This window comes from Diadema setosum, chromosome 11 (assembly GCF_964275005.1).
Source record: "Diadema setosum chromosome 11, eeDiaSeto1, whole genome shotgun sequence".
Classification (NCBI taxonomy): Eukaryota; Metazoa; Echinodermata; class Echinoidea; order Diadematoida; family Diadematidae; genus Diadema; species Diadema setosum.
Genome location: NC_092695.1, coordinates 9,267,877 through 9,290,204, shown reverse-complemented (window position 1 = coordinate 9,290,204; position 22,328 = coordinate 9,267,877). Strand labels below are relative to the sequence as shown.

Sequence of the window (22,328 nt, the reverse complement as noted above, 5' to 3'; positions counted from 1 at the left end):
GGTGTGCCGCAGCACGGGTCGCCCGGCAGGGCCCCGGCTAACTTTGTATGGACAGTGCATTAGTATTGGCACAGGTCCGATTACTTTACACCCTTGTTAAACCTTTGGGAAGTGAATATGAACGACATTTGAGCAGTGATTGATTCCAGTTTACCATACCGTGGCTTGAAATGCGTGTAGAGGTGCAATTCTGTTTTACCCGTGCCCGTAACTTTCCCCCTACTTTCCGCTTTGAAAACTCAGCAGCTTCATCCATACCACTCCACTGCACAGCGCTGCAAATGCCAAGCTACACTGCAAAGCTCAATACTATACTGTACATGTAAATGAACGCATGTGTACTGTACGAACGCCTTACTGCGAGTGGAGCAATACACAGCCCAGTCGCTGTACATACGTACGAAGCGCGACAGCTGACAGGGCTGTACCAGCGGACCTCCAAACACGAAGAGAGTTCAACGATCGCATGCGGTGTGATCGCTTTGAATTTTGATACTTTAGATCTTTTTTTTTGTCACCTCAAACTCATCTGACAAACAAAATAATAATGAGTAATAAATAATGAATAATAAATGACAGTGATTTATTACACGATAAAATCTTATTCGACTTAGGCACAGTGAATTCAATGGTTTTTCCGTGAAAGTGTTCTTGGAATTTCATCGACTTAGGCGAGTATTCGACTTACAAAATTCGACTTGTGAGTGAATTAATACACGTAAGTCAATTGGGAAAAATCGGGACTTTTTAAAATCATCGACTTACGCGATTATTCGACATATGCGACGTCGACTTAGGCGAGTTTAACTGTACCTCGTTTTACAGTACATGTAACACTCAACCATTGTTCTCTACCCCCAAGATTGCGTGATATTCTCTCCCTGGTGCTCTGGGTAGCAGCCAGCCAGTCATGGATCAGCCTGTACCAGCTGCGCCTGGCTCCGGTCCGGCGGCGGAGACGTCCGGCGTTTCTGCCCAGTTGGACAGATGTTTGGACGTGCTCAAGGCAGCCAAGACGGACGCTGAGAAGTTTGCTGCCCTGATGCTGGTAAGAGCATATAAATGCCTCATTAGAACTGTCCCGTCACGGTTTTAACCCTTTTCATACCATGGACCTCGGACAGTATGTACAATGCTATGGGATTTTCTTTGCCACTCGGCACTAACACACATCAATCCTTTATTTTAAAAAAATGCTGATGAACTTGTGAGAAGTTGATATTAATCGTATCAAAATTACACATATCTTGCGGTCCTATTTTGTTTTATAATGCATTTGTTTATAAATAATAATAGACAATATTTGGAAAGGTTTGATTTGTAATGGAGAACCACAACACTGGATCGACAAATTTTATGCTGATCCTTTTAGGAAGCAAAGTTAAGTCTGATATCTCACCTTATAGACAATAGATTTATCCTTATATGATATGAGGTTTGGTATACATTGCTGCCACCACATTTTGTTAAGTGTTTTCCTTGATATTGTGAAACTCTAAGCAGTTGTGTAGGATACCGGTTTGACATGGAATTATCATAGACTTGAACATAAACATATCTGTAACGGCAGAGTAACCTTCATATACAGTGCAGGTGTTCTGTAAGTCTGTAGCTCAGCCATGTGCAGCAGTGCATGCATGTGTGGTATCCTGTTACGAGATGGTGATATTAACTGGTACATGTTGATTATGCAGGACACACCTCAAAAGATAAAAGGGTGTACATGCTGTAAATTGTAATATGTGACAACTGTTATACTTCATGACCCAGAATGACAATTAGAACGACACTTTCCCCGTTCCCCCCCCCCCCCCCCCCATCATTGTATGTTATAGGTTAGAGCAATAGTAACAGTTTTACAATTTTAGAGTTGGCCTTTCTCTGGAAAGCTTGCTTGGCATAGTCTTGGGATATTCCTATTTGAGGTCAGAGGTTAGAGGTCAGAGGTGAAGTTAGATTCTGAAAAGGTGACCAATAGCAGTGCATAACTGTCCTAAATCAAAATGTACTTTTAAAAGTGAAAATATTTGCAAAAGTTATTTTTTTGTGTTTGGCCAGGTAAGATGAATAGTGCATTTCTAATTCCACAGGGTCAAAATTTAAAAGAGTAATATTAACATATAATGAGAGGCAAAAAATTCAGACACATGCTTGTATTTTCATGCTAGTTCATGTCACATGAAATGCACAAAAATGTTTACTTATTTGATACAGTACCTGGTAGAGTGGTGTACAACCAGTGCATGAATGTTGTGCGTAACATTGAGGAAAGTGTAGTAAATGTGAGCAGTGTTTTAATGACATGGTTTATTATGATACATCACACGATGCAGCCTGTTTGACATGACACATGATACACACAACACACACACACACACACACACACACACACACAAATAGACGATACCTTAGAATACTGCACTTCACTGGCAGATAATGGCCGGTGCTCTGCAGGATCGAGAATTAGGCAGTGCATTGCGGGCTCAATTAACGGCCCAGTGCATAGTTGGATGGAGGTCTACGTTTTCCTGAGTGCTTCTTTGCTACAAATTAGCTCTCCATTAGACAAAGTAGACTGACATGAGGTTCACATGAGAAGATTGCTTCAAATTTTTCATCTCTTCATCTGTTTGGTCTAGTTACACATAGCGAGTTGCTAGATAAGTATGATTTTCTTAATCAGTTAATAGGATACACTTTAAGAAACTTTAAGGTGCTAAAAGTGTGCCTATTGCAGGTGGGCGTTTGATTGTAGGCTGGATAGTGATTTACACTGTCGGGTCTGGGGCAATTACCCCCTGAGCAATTACCCTGGACCCTTCCCCTGGCCCTGATCCTAATCCTAATCCTGAACCTAATCTTAACCCTAACCGAAACTCCTAACCCTAAACCTAACCCTAATCTTTACTCTAACCTTACCACTAACCAGTATTTAGCCGGGGGGGGGGGGGGGGGGGGGGGGGGGGGATTGCCCTCTGGGGGTAATTACCCGGATACGACACTGTCTAATGCATTGTAAGTACCATGATCTGGTAGAAAGGAGCTAGTGAGTAATGATTATTGAACCGACCATTAGGAATTGTAGAAGCAGTAGTAGTTGTGATATGCTAAAGCAAGTGCCATGTGTGGAAATGTTTTTAATCACCATTGGCACATGCATCATCAGCATCATCATTAATATTAGAAGAAGCAGAAGTAGTTGAAGTGGTATAAGTACAGCTATTGCTGTATTCTTTTTGCAATTAATAGCATTATTGTTATCATTATGACATAATGATAATAATGATAATAATAATAATAATAATAATAATATTAATAATATTAATAATAATAAAATAATAATAATAATAATAATAATAATAATAATAATAATAATAATGATAATAATAATAATAATAAATAATAATAATAATAATAATAATAATAATAATAATAATAATAATAATAATAATAATAATAATGATAGTAATAATAATAATAATATGAAAAACATTTCTAGGGCCTGTCACAAAATGTTTCTGAATGCTTTATATTTCAAGATAATAACACAGAATGAACATTAACAATTGACAAATGAAATTAGAATAAGTCAAATCTATGAATTGCATAGTCATCAATATTGTTCATCAAATAGGTGAATCTTGAGGGTGGTTTTTTTTTTTTTTGTTTTTTTTTTTGTTTTTTTGCATTAGTGGAGGCTGGGTCCTGAACAAGGTTAAGAAAATTGTTCATAAATGGTCATTCTTATTGTTGATAGTATTCATCATAGCCTTACCAGAAGAATCGCCCCACTAAAAGCATCCCCCATTTTCTGGTCCAGGTGACGAAAATTGTGAAGGCGGAAGAGTCTGATGCTGCCGTGAGAAAAAAGATCTTTGATGCAGTGGGTTTCACCTTCCTCTCTCGTCTCTTGACTTCAAGTAAGTACCAATATCCCCCTGGGGATGCCCTCACTTAAAGCAGTGATGGCATTTGTATAAGGACTCCATGGAAAGTGATTTCCTATTTCACAACTAAACACTGTCATTAATGGAAGTAATGAAGGGGGATGAAACCTGAATATAAATGTGGATTGAGTGAATGCAGTAATATTAGTAGAACACATCGGTGAGAGTTTAAGGAAAAATTGGACAGTCCATTCAAAAGTTATGACTTTTTAAAGTGTTGGTGCAGCCATTACTGGATGAGAAGACTACTACAGTTTGTGACGTCACATATGAAGATCGATGTTTATCAAGAAAATTCAACATATTTTTCATTTTTCTAGCATAATGAAAGAGCACTCGACTTACCTCTTTCAGACAGCAGGAAAAATAATATTACCTTCACCCTCTTGTGGGTTGGTAGCAAGTTGAAGGAATGTGTACTTGTCATTATATAAATGAAATTTTGGTATATTTTCTTTATTTCTGTATCCCTGTATATTCCTTATAAATGGTGAAAAATGATGAAAGTTGCCAAATTTGAGTGCCATGTTTTCATCTCCCCAAGGTACGGTGCCTGATGGTTGTGATGGCAACATGTACAAGTCTCTGGCCATGACGCTTCTCGCCTGCTTCAGCACGGACCCACAGCTTGCAAAAAGTCCACAAATGCTTGAGAAAATACCCCAGTTCATAGAAAGTGTCTCCGTGAAAAGTGGGTAAGTTTTCTGATCGAAATGACAATGATCTGTCATTTATCCTTCCAGTCAATTATGGTGATTACAAATGCGTGTCAAATCATAGATAGGACCTGTGATACCATCATGTTTGACAAACCTTGATTGTGTATTGTATAGGACACTCCTGGTGTCATCTAAGGTAAACAAATCTTCTTTGTATATTTTACTTATTTATCATTTTGTTGACTAGTGCCTTACTGAAGTGTGATCAAAGTTAAAAAAAAAAAAAAAATCTTTTCATGTGAGAGATGTGTTGTTTCCTGTATAGCTTACAAGCTGTTTGGCACCATCCATGTGATTCCCTTCTTATTAAATGTCCAGTCACGAGATATGCAAGGATATATTAAAGCATTCACAGCAAGATTTTTCAATTCCAATAAACTTTGTGCAATGCTGATCAGGTTCTTTCCAGCATTGTGTTTTAGGCGTGATAATTTGTGCTCATTACCAATACCAGGTTCATGCACGTTGAAACCAAGTATTTTAACAAATAATAATTACTATGAATATCACTAAGAGTACTAATTACTTATTTACAAATGTGGTGGTCACACATTTCAAATTTGACAAGTTTAGCCGATAATCAATGCTGCCGGAATTTCACTGAATATGGCTTGGCCAGATTTGTAATGAATGCGACTTCATCAACATTCTACCTCTTTGTTTTAGTCGTTGTGATGGATGGAAGAAAAAATCTCCATGGTTGTCAACATTTTTGAATCAGACATGTGACTGTGATTCCTTCTCTCTCTCTCTGTCCATTTGCAGTGCTGAGGAGGCTCAGTCTGCCATGCGTGAAGATGCCTACCAGGTGTTGGTCGGCATAGCAACCACGGAGACGGGCAGGAAAGAGCTGATGAAGGGAAACACTGTGGCTGTTTTGTGTGACATCTGTCTTAAGGAGGAGCCAGGTGTGACACTTGTTTCTTTATTTTTCCCTGTCAATGAAGGAAGTCTCAAACATTTTGACAGTCTGTTGTACAAGTGTACAGTTGATGTGATTGCATCTCCTGTTTGTCCCTCTCCAGTTAACCCATACTGTGATTTGGTCCACTAATTAGCATGCACCTGTAGTTCTTTCTTCCCTGAATTGCACAGAAATGTGGAAACAAATTGTCAAGTGTTAGAGATTACATAATGCCCCTAATCCACATCCTGGCACCATGGCCTCTCTGTTGGATTTAGGCGCATTGCAACACCCGCATGGGCTATCTGAGTTTCCAACACGGTCAAGTTTTGATAGATTGCTTAACATGGGAAAAAATGCAGTTAAAACTCAGTGCCTGGGCACATGAAGGGTTAACATTCTTGTTCATTTTATCAGCTCAGGTGTGTTGAAAAAATTCAGTGATCATACTGCAAAACACAATATTTCGCAGGATGGAATTTTCACGAATTGGAGCCGACGGCCTTTTTCGTGGCATGAAACTTTCGCAAGTTGCCTCAAACATTCATTGCATATAGTGTGGACAAAAACCTCGCGTTCATTTTAATTTTGCCAATCTTGGCTCTCGTGAAATTCGTGAAATCAAAATGCACATGAACATTCCTCGTTTTGCAGTATGTCCTTGCCTTGCGTCCCCACCAAAACTTTGAGGTTTCTGCGGATGGATCCCATGTGAAGTGTGAAGTCTGCATACAATTTGGTAATGACACAAAAACTATTCTGCTGTCATGTTGTAGGTCACGAGATGGCACTAAAGGTTCTCTTCCATCTCCTCAACTGGAATGGTCGTCAGATGTGGCAGACGAACGAGAAGGCACTGAACCACTGGATCGGTGCAATGGCCACGGAGTTCCAGCAGAATCAGGTAGTCCATCTCCAAGTCTGCATTCTTGAAAGGGCACAAAATCATAATTTCTTACAGCTTAAGTGTAGAAAATATTCATAAAAGAGAGAAAAAAATATATAAATATGTTGGGGGTTTTTTTTGTCATCTTTGTGACATATCAAGATGTTGCACATAGAATTCTTCAACATCACCATTGTATAGTGGAGCACTCTGTTCCCTTTAAAATCTTGCTACTAATCATGATAGTGATGGACATCAACCAACTCCCTGGAGCTTTGTTCTATTTGAAATCATGAGTATTTTGTGAGTATGCTTGGCTATGTCTTGGAATAGCACTGGAATGATGTAAGTACAAGGAATTTCTCATTGAAGTATGTTTTCTGTTTGATGGCTGTCTTTTGTCTGATCACAGTGAACGTAAGGTTGGTTTGTTGCTCATACTTTTCAAATTAGGGCTTCATTTTCCCTAAATGTATGCTTCATTCCTCAACCCTCTCATTTGATGGTTTGCAAAAGAGGCAGCAACCAGGCTACAATAGATTTTGGTCATAAATTAGTAGATATTGAGTGTGTCATATCATCACACTAAAACTCTCTACCCTCACTATATATATATATATATATATATGTGTGTGTGTGTGTATATATATAAATTGAGTCATAACAGAATCATAAACTGGTGTTGAAAGCTCAACTTTTATGATTGAAGGAACTCCAATTTATTTGTGGTCATGATGATGTTTTCTTCTTTTCTCAGGATGCCAGGAAATTTCAGCTGTGTGAAAAATTGTCGGCAATCATCACCACGAGTAATTGGGTAAGTGCTCATCCGTATCAAAATATTGTGAAAACCGCATGTACAAGGCACAATGTCCTCCATGCTGTGAAATAACCCAAGTCATATCGTATACGAGCATATCAGAATTTTTTTTCTCTCTCTCTCTCTCCTTTTGTTCTTTAAAACAACAACAACATATCAGGATCATCAGCTAGCCTAACCTCAAGGCTTGTCTTCATTAGGACAAAGTTTAAACTACTGTAAAAGTGGAAATTTTCGCGGTGTTGAAATTTTCGCGCATTTCGCGCAACCAGAAACTAGCGCGAAATAAAAACACGCGAATATTTTTGCTTGCCATACGTTCCTGTGCGTGATGTCTTGATTCTGCGGAATTAAAAACACGCGAAACTCTTCTGACCCGGCCTAGCGCGAAAAATTAGTCGCGCGAAAATATCCACTTTTACAGTAATCAGCAAATTTTTTCCCTGGGCCATTTTCAGTAAATTTCTCATGGATATTTTACCTCACACAAGTGCAGTGATGCACAGAGAATTCATTAAATTTTCACATCATGAAATATTTCATTCTGAGAATACTGTAAAAGGGTATATGTTTGCAACTTACAAATTTATGTGCATTTCGTGCAATATGAAACTAACATGAATTTTTTGCTTGTTGTGTGTAATTTTGTTTTGTATCTTTGATCTGAAGTAAGGCATTGTAGGGGTAAAACTATTATGCTATTTGTAGTTTTCTGTGCTAATGCTAGTCCTGCAGCAGGAATGAATTTGCTCTCATAATGCAGACCTGCGATCTTTTAACATAGTATATGTTGCCAAAGCAGATAACAGCTGTGGCAGCTGTTTGCTATTTGAAGTGTTCGTGCAGTTATCATTAAAGATTACTCAATGATAAGAACCATTACCTTTCTTAGGGTTTACCTCTATCCACGAGCTGCGAGGGGTCTCCAATCGTAGTTAAGCACTGTGGACACAATAATCAATGAACTTGAAAGTAAGCATGACCTGTCATGAACCCCCATTCCCCTTTAGCTTCCAGGTCAAACTGCTGAACGTAAATACAGTGCCCCTCATACTGGGGTCATCACAAAACTTCCAGTTCCTGTAGTTTAATCAACAAGTGTGACTCTTGCTCGTGCTTTAAGGGCAAAATTTTAACATCGATGATTAGCTACCATTGATGATAGCCTCATCAAGTGGACACGCTTCAAAGTCAAAGGGGCAAGAGCTTACCATTGAAGTTGGTTTGATTAGAAGTTAAGGAACACCATGTGAACTTAACTACTATAACGGTAGTGAATTTCGAATGATTGTGATCTACTATCCTAGATGCCAGAGGAGGTACCAGACTGGGGAGCACAAATCCACAAGGGGCTGTATGATGCCTTGCGCAGTAAGCTGGGTAAGCCATGATTTATTGTATGCTGACTATTTTAACCCTATTCTAACTGGGCTATTTGAGACCAAGTTTTTACTGGGGGGGGGGGGGTCAATTTGACCCCCCCTTCAGATCTCGGCCGCCGATCACGCGATCGCTGCAAAATTTTGCCTGAACATAGAGCCGGATGTCAACTACAAGATTACATGGTCATACAGTAGAAAAATGTTGATTTCATATTTTTTGATAAATTAATTATGCAAATTAACGCATGAAATCATATTTTCACCTATAACTCCATCTAAAAGACTGAAGGATTATTAAATTTTTGTGTCAGAGTTCCTCAAGACACATTAAAACAATTTTCTTGTAAAAAAATAGCGCAATCAAAATCATTTTCTTTTGTTTTTTATTGTTTTGTTAATTTCTTATGTATTTTATTGTTTTTTCGATCTTTTGTTTTCTATTGTTTTTTTTGCCAAAATTTGTTGGAGGCACTTTTTCAAGCTTATCTACATTAGAATTGATTTATTTCAATGGTTAAAAGTTGAAATAATCTAATTTATATCAATTAAACAAAAAAACACAGTTTGCATTGGATTTGCACACGAAATCATGAATTCGAGCGGTTTTTGGGTTGACATGCATATGCAAAACATTGCATAACTTCAGAACGGTGTACCCGGACGTCGCAAATTTGGTCTCAAAATATGCGGGAGACTTCAATGAAAAAAGTCATGAAACGACGCGGCAAAATCTTTGCGCGTTGCGGAATCGTGGCGCGAAACGTCGAGGGGGGGGGTCAATTTGACCCCCCCCCCCCCCCCCCCCCCCCAGTTAGAATAGGGTTAATGTCAATTATGGGGGATATTTCATCAGCAAATGCTGTTGATATGAGCATTACTCCATATTTCATGAAAAGAGGCTGGTAGTATGAGTGATTGTTCACATTTTATGAACAGGGATACTTATACATCTCTCCCTAAAGAGCCAAGCCAAATCGGTAACACTGTGATAGAATTTGGATGTGTGATTGGTTGAATCAAAAGTAATTGATCTCAGATCAGTTTTTGCTACCAACCCCAAGTATGAGATAAAGATTAGACTGTCAGTGTTGATTCGGTTTTCAATACCCTGTTATAGGAGACATATAGATATATATACATTTTTTTCCCCGAAAAATTGACCTACGGTTAGCTAAAATGATGATGAGGATGATGATGATGATGATGATGATGATGATGATGATGATGATGATGATGATAATAATAATAATAATAAATAACACTTATAATGAAGTTGATATGCTAGGAAAGAATTTCAAGGACACACTGTAGTGACAGGTAGGACTATGTTTTGACACATTAGCTTAAACATATAGTAGTTGATAGCAAAGTCACAATCCTTGCGCCTCGCATTGTCTGCAATCTCTTGATTTTCACATTTTATGCATTTTACAGTGTTCACAGAATTAAGCATGTCATGGGGGTTATGCTTTCAGACATAACTCAGACCATGTGATAGTCAGTCATATTGTAGATCATTCATGTAATGAATGTTGCAACCTTTGTGCTACATAGCTGTTTTTACCCCACCCAGGTGAGGTGCAGAGAGACCCAACTCTGAGACTGGTGGCCACCATGCTGCGCTGCTTTGGGGTGGACTGGGCCCTGGGGCAGACCGGTGACAAGCGAAAGTTCTTCCTCCTCCTCGTGCACCTGGCATGTGTTGAGACGCGGATGACTCTCGAAAACACCACGCCACAATACGTGAGTAATACGAGGCATTGATGACACAAACCGTATACTGTATAAGGTCTAATGTTTGGAGAATCAGGACTTCCTGACAATTTTGCCAGTGATTAAGTTTGTGATCAGTGAGTACAGTAAGGGATGGAGAAATTTATTCGTGCACATGGTGTTCATCTTGGGATCAAAGTAAATATTTGCGAAAATGAAAACCTCTCAAAACATATTGCATATACAGTAGTCCTGTGGACTCTCTTTCATTATAATTTCTTTGTAAATTACCGTGATATCTGAAGCTTTCCTTATTTTGTTGAATCATCTTAATGATAATAATTATAATAATATCTTCTCAATCCAGGGTAGCCTCTTAAGTGTTGCACTGTTCTACCAGAGGACCCACCATTATCATTACCCTAGCGTTGCCAGGTACCCATTTATACAGCTGGGTCAAGAGGGACATTGTGGGTAAAAACAACTTGTCCAAGGACGTAAGGACTGCCTAGGCGGGAATTGAACTCAGGTCCTCCCAATTGGGAGTTGGGAGTCTTATCCACTATGCCACAGTGCCCCCGCACATTACATCATTTATTAGGTGATCCGAGTATCCTCTCGGATCACCTTCTGTATCTGTACGGATTCTTTCTTTTTTTTCTTTATTTCTCCCCAAAATTTGTGCAGAGGTTAGCTCAGAAAGTGCTATGCCTATCAAGTTCAAACTTATACCATGTATGCATCATGTCCCAAAGACGACAAATCTAATGTATCGTTGTGATCAGTCGACCGTGACGTCACTATGACGTCATTATATGAAAACACATTTTCAATCATATCTCATTAATGGAATGAAATTTTTCAATGAAATTTACGTCACATATATTTCAAGTTATGCGCATTCTACTCATATTCTTAAAATAAATATTTACTTTTAAGAAGTGCGCGTACGCGCGCGTTGAAATATTTGTATGCTCAAATCGAGCTCAAAATTTTTTTGCACACGTTTCAGACCATTTGGAGCATATTTTGAAAAATTGAAAAAATCGGACGGACGCGTACGCGCGCGCACATATACGCACGCACAGCTCATATGCAATAGAAATTTCCCGGTTTTTTACTTTGATCGGATGCCTGAAATGTCAAGGAATATTTCTACCAAGTTTCAAGTCAATCCGGCTCTACATGACGTCATACGGGCCCGTCAAAGTTGAAATTCCGCGCGCGCGTCAATGGCGATATACAGTGCAACTATGCCAAAAAACCGCCAATTCTAAATCCGATTTTACTCGTCAGGTTGGACGGTGACCCCCCATTTTCTTTACACATTTTGAAAGCTGATGAGTTGTACATGTCATTTCATGGGTTGGCAATGCTGTCAAAGTGATTAAAAGATATCAAATTTCTTAATAAAGTAAAAAAAGAAAATTTTCAAAATGACGTCATCAAATTTCAAGTTTATTCGAGCGTATCTGACTAATCCTTTGTCAATTTTCACCCAGATTTCAGTATATTGTAGCTTATTTAATGTTCTTTGAAACATAAAACAACAATATTTTGATTGGATGACGGTATCACCTCGTAAAAATGGATTGAAAGTAACCTTGTCAAATTTGACCAGTTTACGTGTAATCTCTATGGCAGTGCGGTTTTTCTGGAAATGAAAATTGACATTACTATCTTTATTGAGCACTAGCTCACTTATGCTTCGGTGAATTTCTCCAAGATTTTGATATGTTGTAGCTGAGACTTTGGGCTACCGTAAGTGTGCCCTTCGTTTTTTCATACGATGTCGGGATCACGTCAAACAATTTGGTTGACATCAAACTTATCTTCGATGTATTGAAATATTTCTTTATTTTTGCAACTTTATGTGCAATAACTCAAGAAAAACATACCCTATCACCACCATATTTTGCACATGTTTAGTTCATGTCACGAACATTATTTCATAAAATAACAAGTACTTGATCAGACGCCATCTTGGGTATGTAAATTAGGGTCAAAGGTCATAAATGTTTCATCCTGTATCTTGGTGAATACATGTCCTATCTTTCCCATATTTTGCACACGTAAAGACCATGTTACAAGGATCATTTCACAAAATAACTACTTCTTGCTCAGATGCCATCTTGTCTATGCAAAGTTGGGTCAAAGGTCATATGTACTTCTTTCTTTATCTTCGTTATGACGTGGTATCTCTATGGGAGGGAATTTTTTTTAATGTGAAAATTGACATGATTGTCTTTATCGAGCACTAGCTCACTTACCCTTCGGTGAATTTCTCCTCAATTTTAATATGTTGTAGCTGAGACTGTGCGCTATCGAATGTGTGCCTTCCTTTCTTCATACAATGTCGGAATCATGTTAAAAAACTTGGTTGAAATTAAAGCTTATCTTCGATGTATTGAGATATTTCTATGTTTCTGCAACTTTCTTTGCAATAACTCAAGAAAAACAGCCCCTATCACTCCCATATTTTGCACATGTTTAGTTCATGTCACGTACATTATTTCATAAAATAACAACTACTTGATCGGACAACATCTTGGGTATGTAAATTAGGGTCAAAAGTCACAAATGTTTCATCCTGTATCTTGGTGAATACATGTCTTATCTTTCCCATATTTTGCACACGCAAAGATCATGTTACAAGAATCATTTCACAAAATAACCACTTTTTGCTCAGATGCCATCTAGGTTGTGCAAAGTGGGGTCAAAGGTCATATGTACTTGTTGTTGTATCTTCGTTATAGCGTATACAGATTTGGTACCAAAGATAGCAGATATGACTCCCTTTTCTAAATGAGAATCCAAACATCACACGGCCAATGTCTCTGACCACAGATGAAACCTGCATGGTCAAGCCTATTGCGATCAGGACTTGAATCATTGATTAAAAAAAAGATCGGATCACCTTAATTTGTCAGTGACGACAAATTACAATCTCTAGTTTCTTCTTCTCTTTGTCACGTCTGTGTGTGTCTGTGTGTGGTGTAGATCCACTCCAAGACCTCCGTGCTGACATCCTGCTACACTCTGCTTGAGGTCAGCATCCAGTATCTCACGTGTGGACCATCCCTGGAGCTTGACCGACAGCAGGTCATCCAGCTCCACTCAGCCATGACCGGGGCCTTTGGCGCCATCATGTTCTACATGAATTCGGTCAAGGACCAGGAGCAACAGGTCAGTTAGTTTGAAGTTTTCAGAATCAGAATCAGATGACACTATTTTCTTTGCATGTAGGCCATCCCTTGATTCTTTGATAAATGGTATTTTATTGAGATATTCATGTCTCACAGCTGTAAGACTTAATTGCACAAAAGAATAGCATTGTTTAAAATAAAAAAGCAATATGAATGTACAGTAAACCTCGCATGAGTCGAAGCTCTCGGGACTGACAAAAATGCGTCGACTTAAGTGAACTTCGACTCTCGCGAGAGTCGATTTTTTTTTTGACTCACAGTTATGTACATGTATTATAGTACATTTGCATGCATGTGTGTGTGTGTGTGTGCGTGCGTGTGTGTGTTTGCATTCAAATTTGTCTGTTCTTGAAAATAATGTTCTTATTTTGTTCCAAATTGAACATGGAATTTGTATCAATACTAGTAGTTAAACGTAGTTCTGAGAATGTCTGCGCTAATGTGGCAATGTGCATGTGCTATGTCTATGGTGCAGCATAGGTAGCCATCTCTGTCAACTTACCCTGAGACAAACACTCTCCCAGGCCCATCCCACCTCCATGATATTGAACAAAACTATACAGCCAGCCGGGCACGCACAAACAAGCTCCGCCCACTTGGCCTGTCACTAAAATATTAAAGCAGCGATTGGTTGACCAAGGAGTTCTGGCTTGACATGGATAAAGTATGGATGTGGGTGCTGTGTGTATGGATAAAGTATGGATCGATGTGCTGTGTGTATACATGTATACATGTGTATGTATTCGACATGCGGGCGGAGCGGTACGGTGAGTGTGCATGCTTACCTGCAGCTAGACCAGATACTGGCCGTTTTTTATCGTATTATATCCCTCCGATCGTGCGCCAGCGTAAATCACATAGCTACCACACTGATAGCGTGATTCCCACCGATCGCGTATCCCCTCTGATTTGTCCGCCCGATGTGTCCGTGCGTGCGTGCCGTACGGTTAGTGCTTTATAGTATTGTGTCAATCTATCTGTGTGGACGCGTGTGAGCCGAGAAGTGCGCACGGGTAGCTCGTAGAGAACAGTCCAGGCAGTGGACTAACCTGCAGCAGGTCAGGGACGGTTCTGCGACATGCCGATTTTTTTTTTCTCCTCTAAATGTAATGAGAATGCCAGAAAAATCTTCTTCGGCTCAAGTGATGTAAACAACGTGTATTTTGTACAAAAGGGACTGGATGTTTTACTTCGACACAGCCGAAATTCGACTCTCGTACTTCGGCTTATCCAAATATTCATTAGAGAAAATACATAGGGAAAAATCGGGACTTTTTATTTTGCTTCGAGTTAAGTGATTTTCGACTCACTCGACGTCGACTTATCCGAGGTTTACTGTATTAAAGAGTTGATAGATGCTTACAAAAAGGTTTTGGTGTCAAAGAGAGAGTGAAGTACACACATCTATGAATAAAGCAAGATCTTATTACAGAGGAGACTGTCAGGGCAAGCCGTAAAATGTTTCTTCACATTACAAAGCAAAGAGACAGGTGAGAAAGATCTTAGGAAGATGCAACTATTAAAAAATTGTATTGTTTCAGAGGGCTTACCAATTGAATTTGGTTCAGAGAGCATGTTGAGATCAAGGAATTTTTCCCCTTTGCCATCTCAAGGTCACCTTCCACAGTTTGAAGCATGCATTTAGAAGAGATCGTTTCTTCGTTGCCTTGAGAAACACTTGAATAGGCGGTCTTCCTGTGTATTTTTTTTTTTCTTGTGTGTCTGTTTGTATTCTGATTCATACGCACCTTTGTGAGGTTATGGACTATAAGTGTCGGTAGAAAAGGACAAAATTTAAGATTGAGAAAGTCAACATTACCCAACTTTAGTTTGAAAGAATACCGTATTACTATGATTTTAATTATGAAGTTATACCTAGAACATTTAGTCATTGGATCGATTTGGCGCCGTATAAATTCTATGTATTATTGTTATCATTATTATTATTACTACTACTACTACTTCTGTTATAATTATCATGATTATTATCATCCTTTCATTTGTTTGTTAATTCATTTATTTTTATTGATATATTTTATTTTTCCTGTTAATCTAGCTAACAAGCCCTCTGATGCGGGCCACTGTCCATGTACTGACTGTGTGGCTGGCTGAGGAAACCACAGCCCTGAGACAGGAGGTATACAGGCTGCTGCCTTTCCTCCTTAAAGTTGGGTAAGTGGCACAAGGCACATTCCTTGTGGGTGCTGGTCAACTCTGAAGTCTGTCTGTTGTTTCAATTATGCCATTCCCTTGGCATCATTTCTGCTTTGACCCCCATTACAGGTTTTCGTTACTAGGAGTGGGTGTTATAGACAGATTTGACAGTGGACAACTTTGAACACAGGTGGATCAAATGTCCTCTGTCAGATACTCTCTTTGTCAAATCTTGAATTTGTATAAGTAAGTTCATTCATATTTTACAGTCTTTATTTAGTATAATTGCCAATGTTTGCATTTTTTGTAAAAGACCACACTGTTGGTATATTACGGTATTCGAGCAAATGACCTATGAAGGGATTGAGGTACAACACTACTCAGCTTAAAGCAACTGACCATTATTGATTACATAGTAATACTGATTCAAGGCATCGCTTTTGGTAGATTCTGATTGATTTTTTATGGTTGCGTATGTTCTGTTTTATTCTATAGGCAGAAGTCATACAAAGAGGTTGCCCAGGCAACAGTCTGCACCTCCCCCTCCTCATCATCATCCTCCTGTTCTCTCAGCGAGATGTCATCATCGTCGTCATCAGCCCCTTCGACCTCCGCCTCCATCCCCTCGGCTGCTGCTGCCCCCTCCTCCTCCTCCTCCTCCTCCTCCTCCTCTTCATCTGGCTTTTCATCTGCTCCATCCACCTCCGCCTCCTCCTCCTCCTCCTCCGCTGCCTCCGCATCATCCTCCACCCCGGTACCACCAGCTTCCATCCCGGATCCGCCCTCCCTCTCCCCTCCTCCGCCCAAGGACTTGCTGCGGCTCCTGCTTCCCGCCCTCTGCCACTTGACTGCTGAAGAGGAGCCCAGGAAGATTCTGAGGGACTGCAAGGGGCTGGAACTCTTGTTGGAGTACTTTGCTTATCACTGGAGGCTAGTCAACGAACTGAAGAGGAAGGAGTCTGAGGTGAGAATATAGTCTTCATTTTGTACCGTTTCATACGTCATCTTCGTCAACATTTCTCGCCTTCATTAGATAACATTTGTATCAGGGCAATTGCCCCCCTGCTAAACACTGGTTAGCCTAAAGGTTAGAGTAAATATTAGGTTTAGAGTTAGAGTTTGGGCTAGGGTTAGGATTAGGGTTAGGGTTAGGGTCAGGGGAAGGGTCTGGGGTAATTGCCCAGGGGGTGATTGCCCTAGACCCGACACTAATATTTTAAGTCCAGGATGGTCACATGTTATTTTCCACATAATTGTTTAATGGGTTTGTAATGATGCATTGATGGGGTTCCAAAAATTGAGAAAACTCTTTAAAATAAAAAGAAAAAAGATTTAATGTGCATCTTCCTAGCCAGGGGTAACAATTTCTGTGTATCTTTCCAGGAGGCCCTGGTGTCCCTCAGCAGCATCTTCCTCAACATCTCCCTCCAAGACCAGGATGTGGTGAGGACACACCCAGTTTTCACCGAGCTCCTTGGACTCATCTCAAATGTGCAGCCGCAGGCAGGTAATTAAAAGCAGGAAACTTAGCACTCATTCCCTCTTTGTAGATGTTATGCATACAATGTATTTGTCAGTCTGTGAGCATTGTGTGTCTTCATCTAGTGCTGAGGCAATTTTCCAGCAATTTTTGTAGGGTGTGGTCCTTTGACTCGAATTGTTTTTTGGGGTCTCAAAATGAAACTGGCCTCCTTGTTAGTGAAGATTTCCGTGTTTCTGTATAGATAATCTGATCTGCATTTCCATGGAAACACTATTGTCCTGCAATTATGTGTTGCGTGGGTTGCAGAGGATGAAAAGGAATTACCAGAAGCTTGCCATTTCTCTATCATCAAACCAGGAAGCAGATAAACCAAGAGACACCCTTTATGTAAATTGATCACTGAAAAATCAAAAGGTTGCAGGTGGATGCAATAAAAGTGATTTCAACATGATGTCTTTAGAAGAAAAAAAAAATGCCTTGGTACTTCATTAAACTAGAAATACAGATGCTCTACATGTAAATTGTTCTTCATAATCAAAATGTTGTATTAAAGTGGATGCAAGAAAATGGGGGCTTCAATAAGACACCGTAAAAAAAAGAAAAGAAAAAAAGAATCTACTGTGCTCACATCAGCAGCTGGAAGTGCTGATGAGCTGCCATCATGTTTGCATTTCTGACTATGTCTTTTGCCCATCACATTTTTCAGCTGTGCGAAAAGACCTTGTGGTTCTGACATTCTACGAGACTGTACTGGGACTGGCTATCCTGAGGATCCTTGCCGATTGCCAAGGTTTGTGCTAGTAGCTGAACGCCGAGGACATCGTATGTGTTTGCATTTGTGTGGCTACAATAAGTATGCATGTATGTTTGCATTTATTGTGGCACTTTGCAAATGCTTTCAAACATAAGCAGTTCGTTGAAGAGTTAATTCAAGCTTAAATTAAGTCCCAGATCACTGCAAGATTTTCATATTGTATCCGCAGACCAAAGGAGATATCAAGATGCCAGATTTTCAAGACTTGGTACTGTAAAACCAGAAATTTTCGTGTGCATGAAACTTTCACGATAGTAAAATGGCACACAAAAGGTTTTGTCTACACAGTGCATTGAATATCAATGACAGTTCACAAAAGCATCATCCTGCGAAAAAGGCTGTCAGCTCCAAATCATAAAAGTTTCATGCCAAGAATGTTTCTGGTTTTACAATAATTCAAATTGATGTTTTAAAGTGAAAGAGACACTATAGGGTGCATAAAACACACCTTCTTTTCTTGCTCTTGACTTTCTTACAGACACTTCCCTCTCGCTTGTGAAAAAGTTTGTTCAGTCTGCGCTGGAGTTCATGAAGAAGATTCTGGTTTGCGGGTCAGAGGGCATGTGTGAGATTTCACACGAATTCCAGCAGTACTGGGATGAGGTCACTGAACTTTGGTTTCTGGCCATGCAAAGTAAGTACTCGTACAAGGTGTCCATTTTTATACAAAATCAAAAAGGATCTTTAAAGATTGAAGCAGGGTCCAAAAGAATAATTATAACATCATGGGGTGTCTTTTGAGTTGATGCTGGCTTCGTGTCTCTGTGCAGTTTGTAAATTTTGTTATATGTTCTCCATAAAAAGGGTGTGGTAGAGCCTAGCATATTTGCCTGCAAAATATAATGAAAGTGAAATGGCCATGCTGCCAAATAGTATGACACAAGAGTTCAGCGTACTTCATCAGTCAGACATTGTGTCACATTCTATTGAAGCAATCACTACAAACTAATGCATAAACCTCACCCTCATTATGAGTTACATGCAATATCCTAGTTGCTGTGATAGTTATAAATAATTTGAGTTATTCTTATCATTGCCATAAGTAATGATGACATGATTAATGATTGTAAATGGAGGAGGTAATGGTAGAAACTACATGCAGCAGTTCCAGGGGTGGTCCAATGTGTACCTCTAGTGGAGACGGTAGGAAAAAGAAAAGTATTGCCTTTTTAAATACTCAATCGATTTATAACAAAGCAGATGAGAGTCATCCTGTGGGGTAGGGAAAACAAGGGAATGCAAAGTTATACAAACCGTTCACATAGTCCAAAGGAAAATAAGGGGTAGGGCATGTCATATGGAACAATTTATTACATTTCAAGCATAACCGTCCCTGTCCAAAAGTAGTTTAGTTTTATCTTTAATACTGTGTGGAGATTTATATACCTCTTTAAGTCAACAATTAGTGTTGTTCATTTGACTGCATATCTCAAAAGTTAGTTTCAGTTTCATGCTTTGATGGCATGCTATCAAAGGTATGACACATGGGTTGGACCAAGTTATGAAGTCATCTTGATGCTGACATTAGCATTAAAGGGATGGTATAGTTTTGGTTGAGATGGGTGTTCAGGTTTTACTTTTTGCAAGATGATTAGAAACCACTTCTATGAAATATGAAAGAGCATACAATTCTAAGAGGAATTTAAAGTTTATTTGTTGAAAATCGGTTTTTGAAAAGGCTGCGATATGTAAAAACAACGTAAAATAAAATGGTCCTAATAAAAGGTGGGTCCCGCCTTTCATTAGGATCTCTTTTTTTTTTTTTTTGGATATCTCTTTCTTATTTCATATAAGTGGTTTCTAATGATCTTGTAAAAAGTAAAACCTGAATACCCATCTCAACCAAAACTATGTCATCCCTTTAAGCCCACTAAATAGTCATGGAAGTTCTTAGAGTCTGGAGAGAAGTTAGTATCACCGATAAAAGTTAAAAAATTATTTAGAAGACAATAGAATTTTAGATGACTGACCCAGGAATTATAATTTTCCTTTCCATATTGTTAAAGAGGCTTTCTTTTGTAAAAAAAAACAAAAACAAACAAACAAACAAACAAACAAACAAAAATCTTTATGTTACATTGTTGTCATCATATGCATGTTTTCTTCATTGTCTGGTCTGTGCTAACAGTACTGGCAGCATCTATTCCCCTAATACCATGGCTGACGAGGTTGTTTATCGATAGTGGGTGGCTGGAGACATCGGTTGAGGTCCTGAAATCTTCCCACGGTATGTATCAGATAAATTTTGAATGAAGAGGAGTATATTGTGTCGTATTTCCAGATAATTTTCTATTGTGGCATGCAGAAAACAATCCCACCTCTTTTGTATGTATACCTCTTTGAAAGTCTGTGTTTTGTTTAAGTGATGTTGATGAACAACTCTGCAGACGTCAAAGTATGTTAAAGTTCCTTTTCTGTGCACTGGATATGCACAAAGTTAACAGTATATGCCGTAAAAGGAGAGTTGTACTTTAATGCTTGGAATTCTTTTTGATAGAAATATTCATGACAGCAAATTAATTGGAAACTGTTTATTCAGTGGAAGAGTTCCCACAAACAAGCTACTGAATCTAATCTACAAATCCACAAAAAGACAAAGAGCTGCCAAAAGAAAAGACTAAACCTGTCTTCCATTCCAGTTTTAGACTTTTGTAGACTGCAAATAGGACCTTTTTCCCTTCTAAATCATTTTAAAGTATAATTTTAAATGCTCCTTATGGGTCTAGGGCAATTACCCTCTGGGCAATTACCCCAGACCCTGACCCTGGCCCTGGCCCTAACCCTAATCCTAAGCCTGATCCTAATCCTGAACCTAATCCTAACGCTAAACCAAACTCTAACCCTAAACCTAACCCTAATCGTTACTCTAACCTCATCACTAACCAGTATTTAGCCAGGAGGCAATTGCCCTGATACGGCTCCTTATGGATAGTGCCCGAGATTACACGAGATTTTACACTCATTCTCCGTGCCCTTGAGTTGGATAGTCTCATATGTTCACTGTGTAAGGTTTTATTTTTCTCTTTCCGATTAGTGGATCATCTCGATGAGGAGATGAAGGGTCCTTATAGCACCCTCTTCACTGCCATCATTAAGAGTGATGGCACAAGCTACAAGAAGTTTGTGGATCTTGGTGGCGAGACACTCGCAAGGTGAGATACCTACTATATACTGTAGTGCCAGAAGAGGGCAGTTTGGTGGTTATGGGGTGGTTAAGCACTATGGGGCAGTTTGGATACTATGAGGCTGCTGCCAATGTTTAAATTTATGCCCCTGCTTTCAACCAATCAAAATCAGTGATTCATCAAGTAAGGCATATACCATAGCTTCAAATATAATACACCTAGTATACCATAAATACCGGTATATCATTAATGCATTCAACAAAAGGAGATTTTTTTAAAAAAGTAAAAGAGAAGTCAGTTCCACCCCGGTCTTTATCATGCTATTGCAGTAATCTTTGACAGACAAGCTTGGCAATATTTAAGAAGTCAGTGGTGTTTTAAATGAAAAATCAAACACATTTTTTATCATGGAATCACAATACACCATTCAAGACTATGTATTGAATTTTATGCTCAAACAAATGTGTAGTATTTATAAAACAGAACCCAGATAATGTCAGGAAAGAGAGAAAAGAAACATATTGCATTTTTTTTTTTATAGACTGCTGACCCTCTCCACACCAACAGGCATGAAGTTGAACAAAGTCACGTTATCATGTCACATAGGCCCGAATTCATGAAGGTGGTGCAATGGAAACCATGGACAAAGACCGTAGCTTTTTATGGGGCGCCAAGTGTCGCTTGGCCTATTTCGTTACGAAATCAGTCATTTCGTCGACGTAATGATCATTTCATAACAGAATGATCATTACGTAAAGGAATGAACATTTTGTCGATGAAATGATCATTTCGTCGACGAAATGACTGATTTCGTAACAAAATAGGCCATGCGACACTTGGTGTCCCATAAAAAACTACGATCTTTGTCCATGGTTTAAACCATGGTTTCAATTGTACCATCTTCGTGAATTCAGGCCCTAGGGTCTACACAAAAACCTGTCAAATCATAAACCCCCCCCCCCAAAAAAAAAAAAAAAGAAGAAAGAAGGAAAGAAGAAGAATAGAAATACAAAATGAAAATAAAAAACGCTTTGTTTCATTTCTTTAAAATGATGTCAGTTCGACAGTCAATTATGTTTAGATTTTATTCACACATAGTAATCTTATAAAAAAGGAATTTGACTTATCTCAGACACACATACAGACAAATGCATAATAAACAGTGACATAAATAT

At 39.0% G+C, this 22,328-nt stretch overlaps 1 protein-coding gene across 1 annotated transcript in view; it reads left to right on the top strand.

The window, feature by feature from the left end:
* The window catches only part of LOC140235112 (neurochondrin-like), a 31,840-nt gene that overhangs the window by 9,212 nt on the left and 300 nt on the right, over nucleotides 1-22,328 (top strand). Inside the window, exons 2-17 of the mRNA XM_072315153.1 lie at nucleotides 863-1,048; nucleotides 3,821-3,920; nucleotides 4,492-4,642; nucleotides 5,432-5,574; nucleotides 6,347-6,474; nucleotides 7,214-7,273; nucleotides 8,584-8,656; nucleotides 10,232-10,401; nucleotides 13,372-13,557; nucleotides 15,634-15,749; nucleotides 16,227-16,695; nucleotides 17,115-17,238; nucleotides 17,921-18,004; nucleotides 18,507-18,662; nucleotides 20,157-20,255; nucleotides 21,063-21,180. Coding sequence (XP_072171254.1) covers nucleotides 911-1,048; nucleotides 3,821-3,920; nucleotides 4,492-4,642; nucleotides 5,432-5,574; nucleotides 6,347-6,474; nucleotides 7,214-7,273; nucleotides 8,584-8,656; nucleotides 10,232-10,401; nucleotides 13,372-13,557; nucleotides 15,634-15,749; nucleotides 16,227-16,695; nucleotides 17,115-17,238; nucleotides 17,921-18,004; nucleotides 18,507-18,662; nucleotides 20,157-20,255; nucleotides 21,063-21,180 — 2,315 coding nt within the window. The 5' untranslated portion in view covers nucleotides 863-910. The remainder of the gene's footprint in view (nucleotides 1-862; nucleotides 1,049-3,820; nucleotides 3,921-4,491; nucleotides 4,643-5,431; nucleotides 5,575-6,346; nucleotides 6,475-7,213; nucleotides 7,274-8,583; nucleotides 8,657-10,231; nucleotides 10,402-13,371; nucleotides 13,558-15,633; nucleotides 15,750-16,226; nucleotides 16,696-17,114; nucleotides 17,239-17,920; nucleotides 18,005-18,506; nucleotides 18,663-20,156; nucleotides 20,256-21,062; nucleotides 21,181-22,328) is intronic.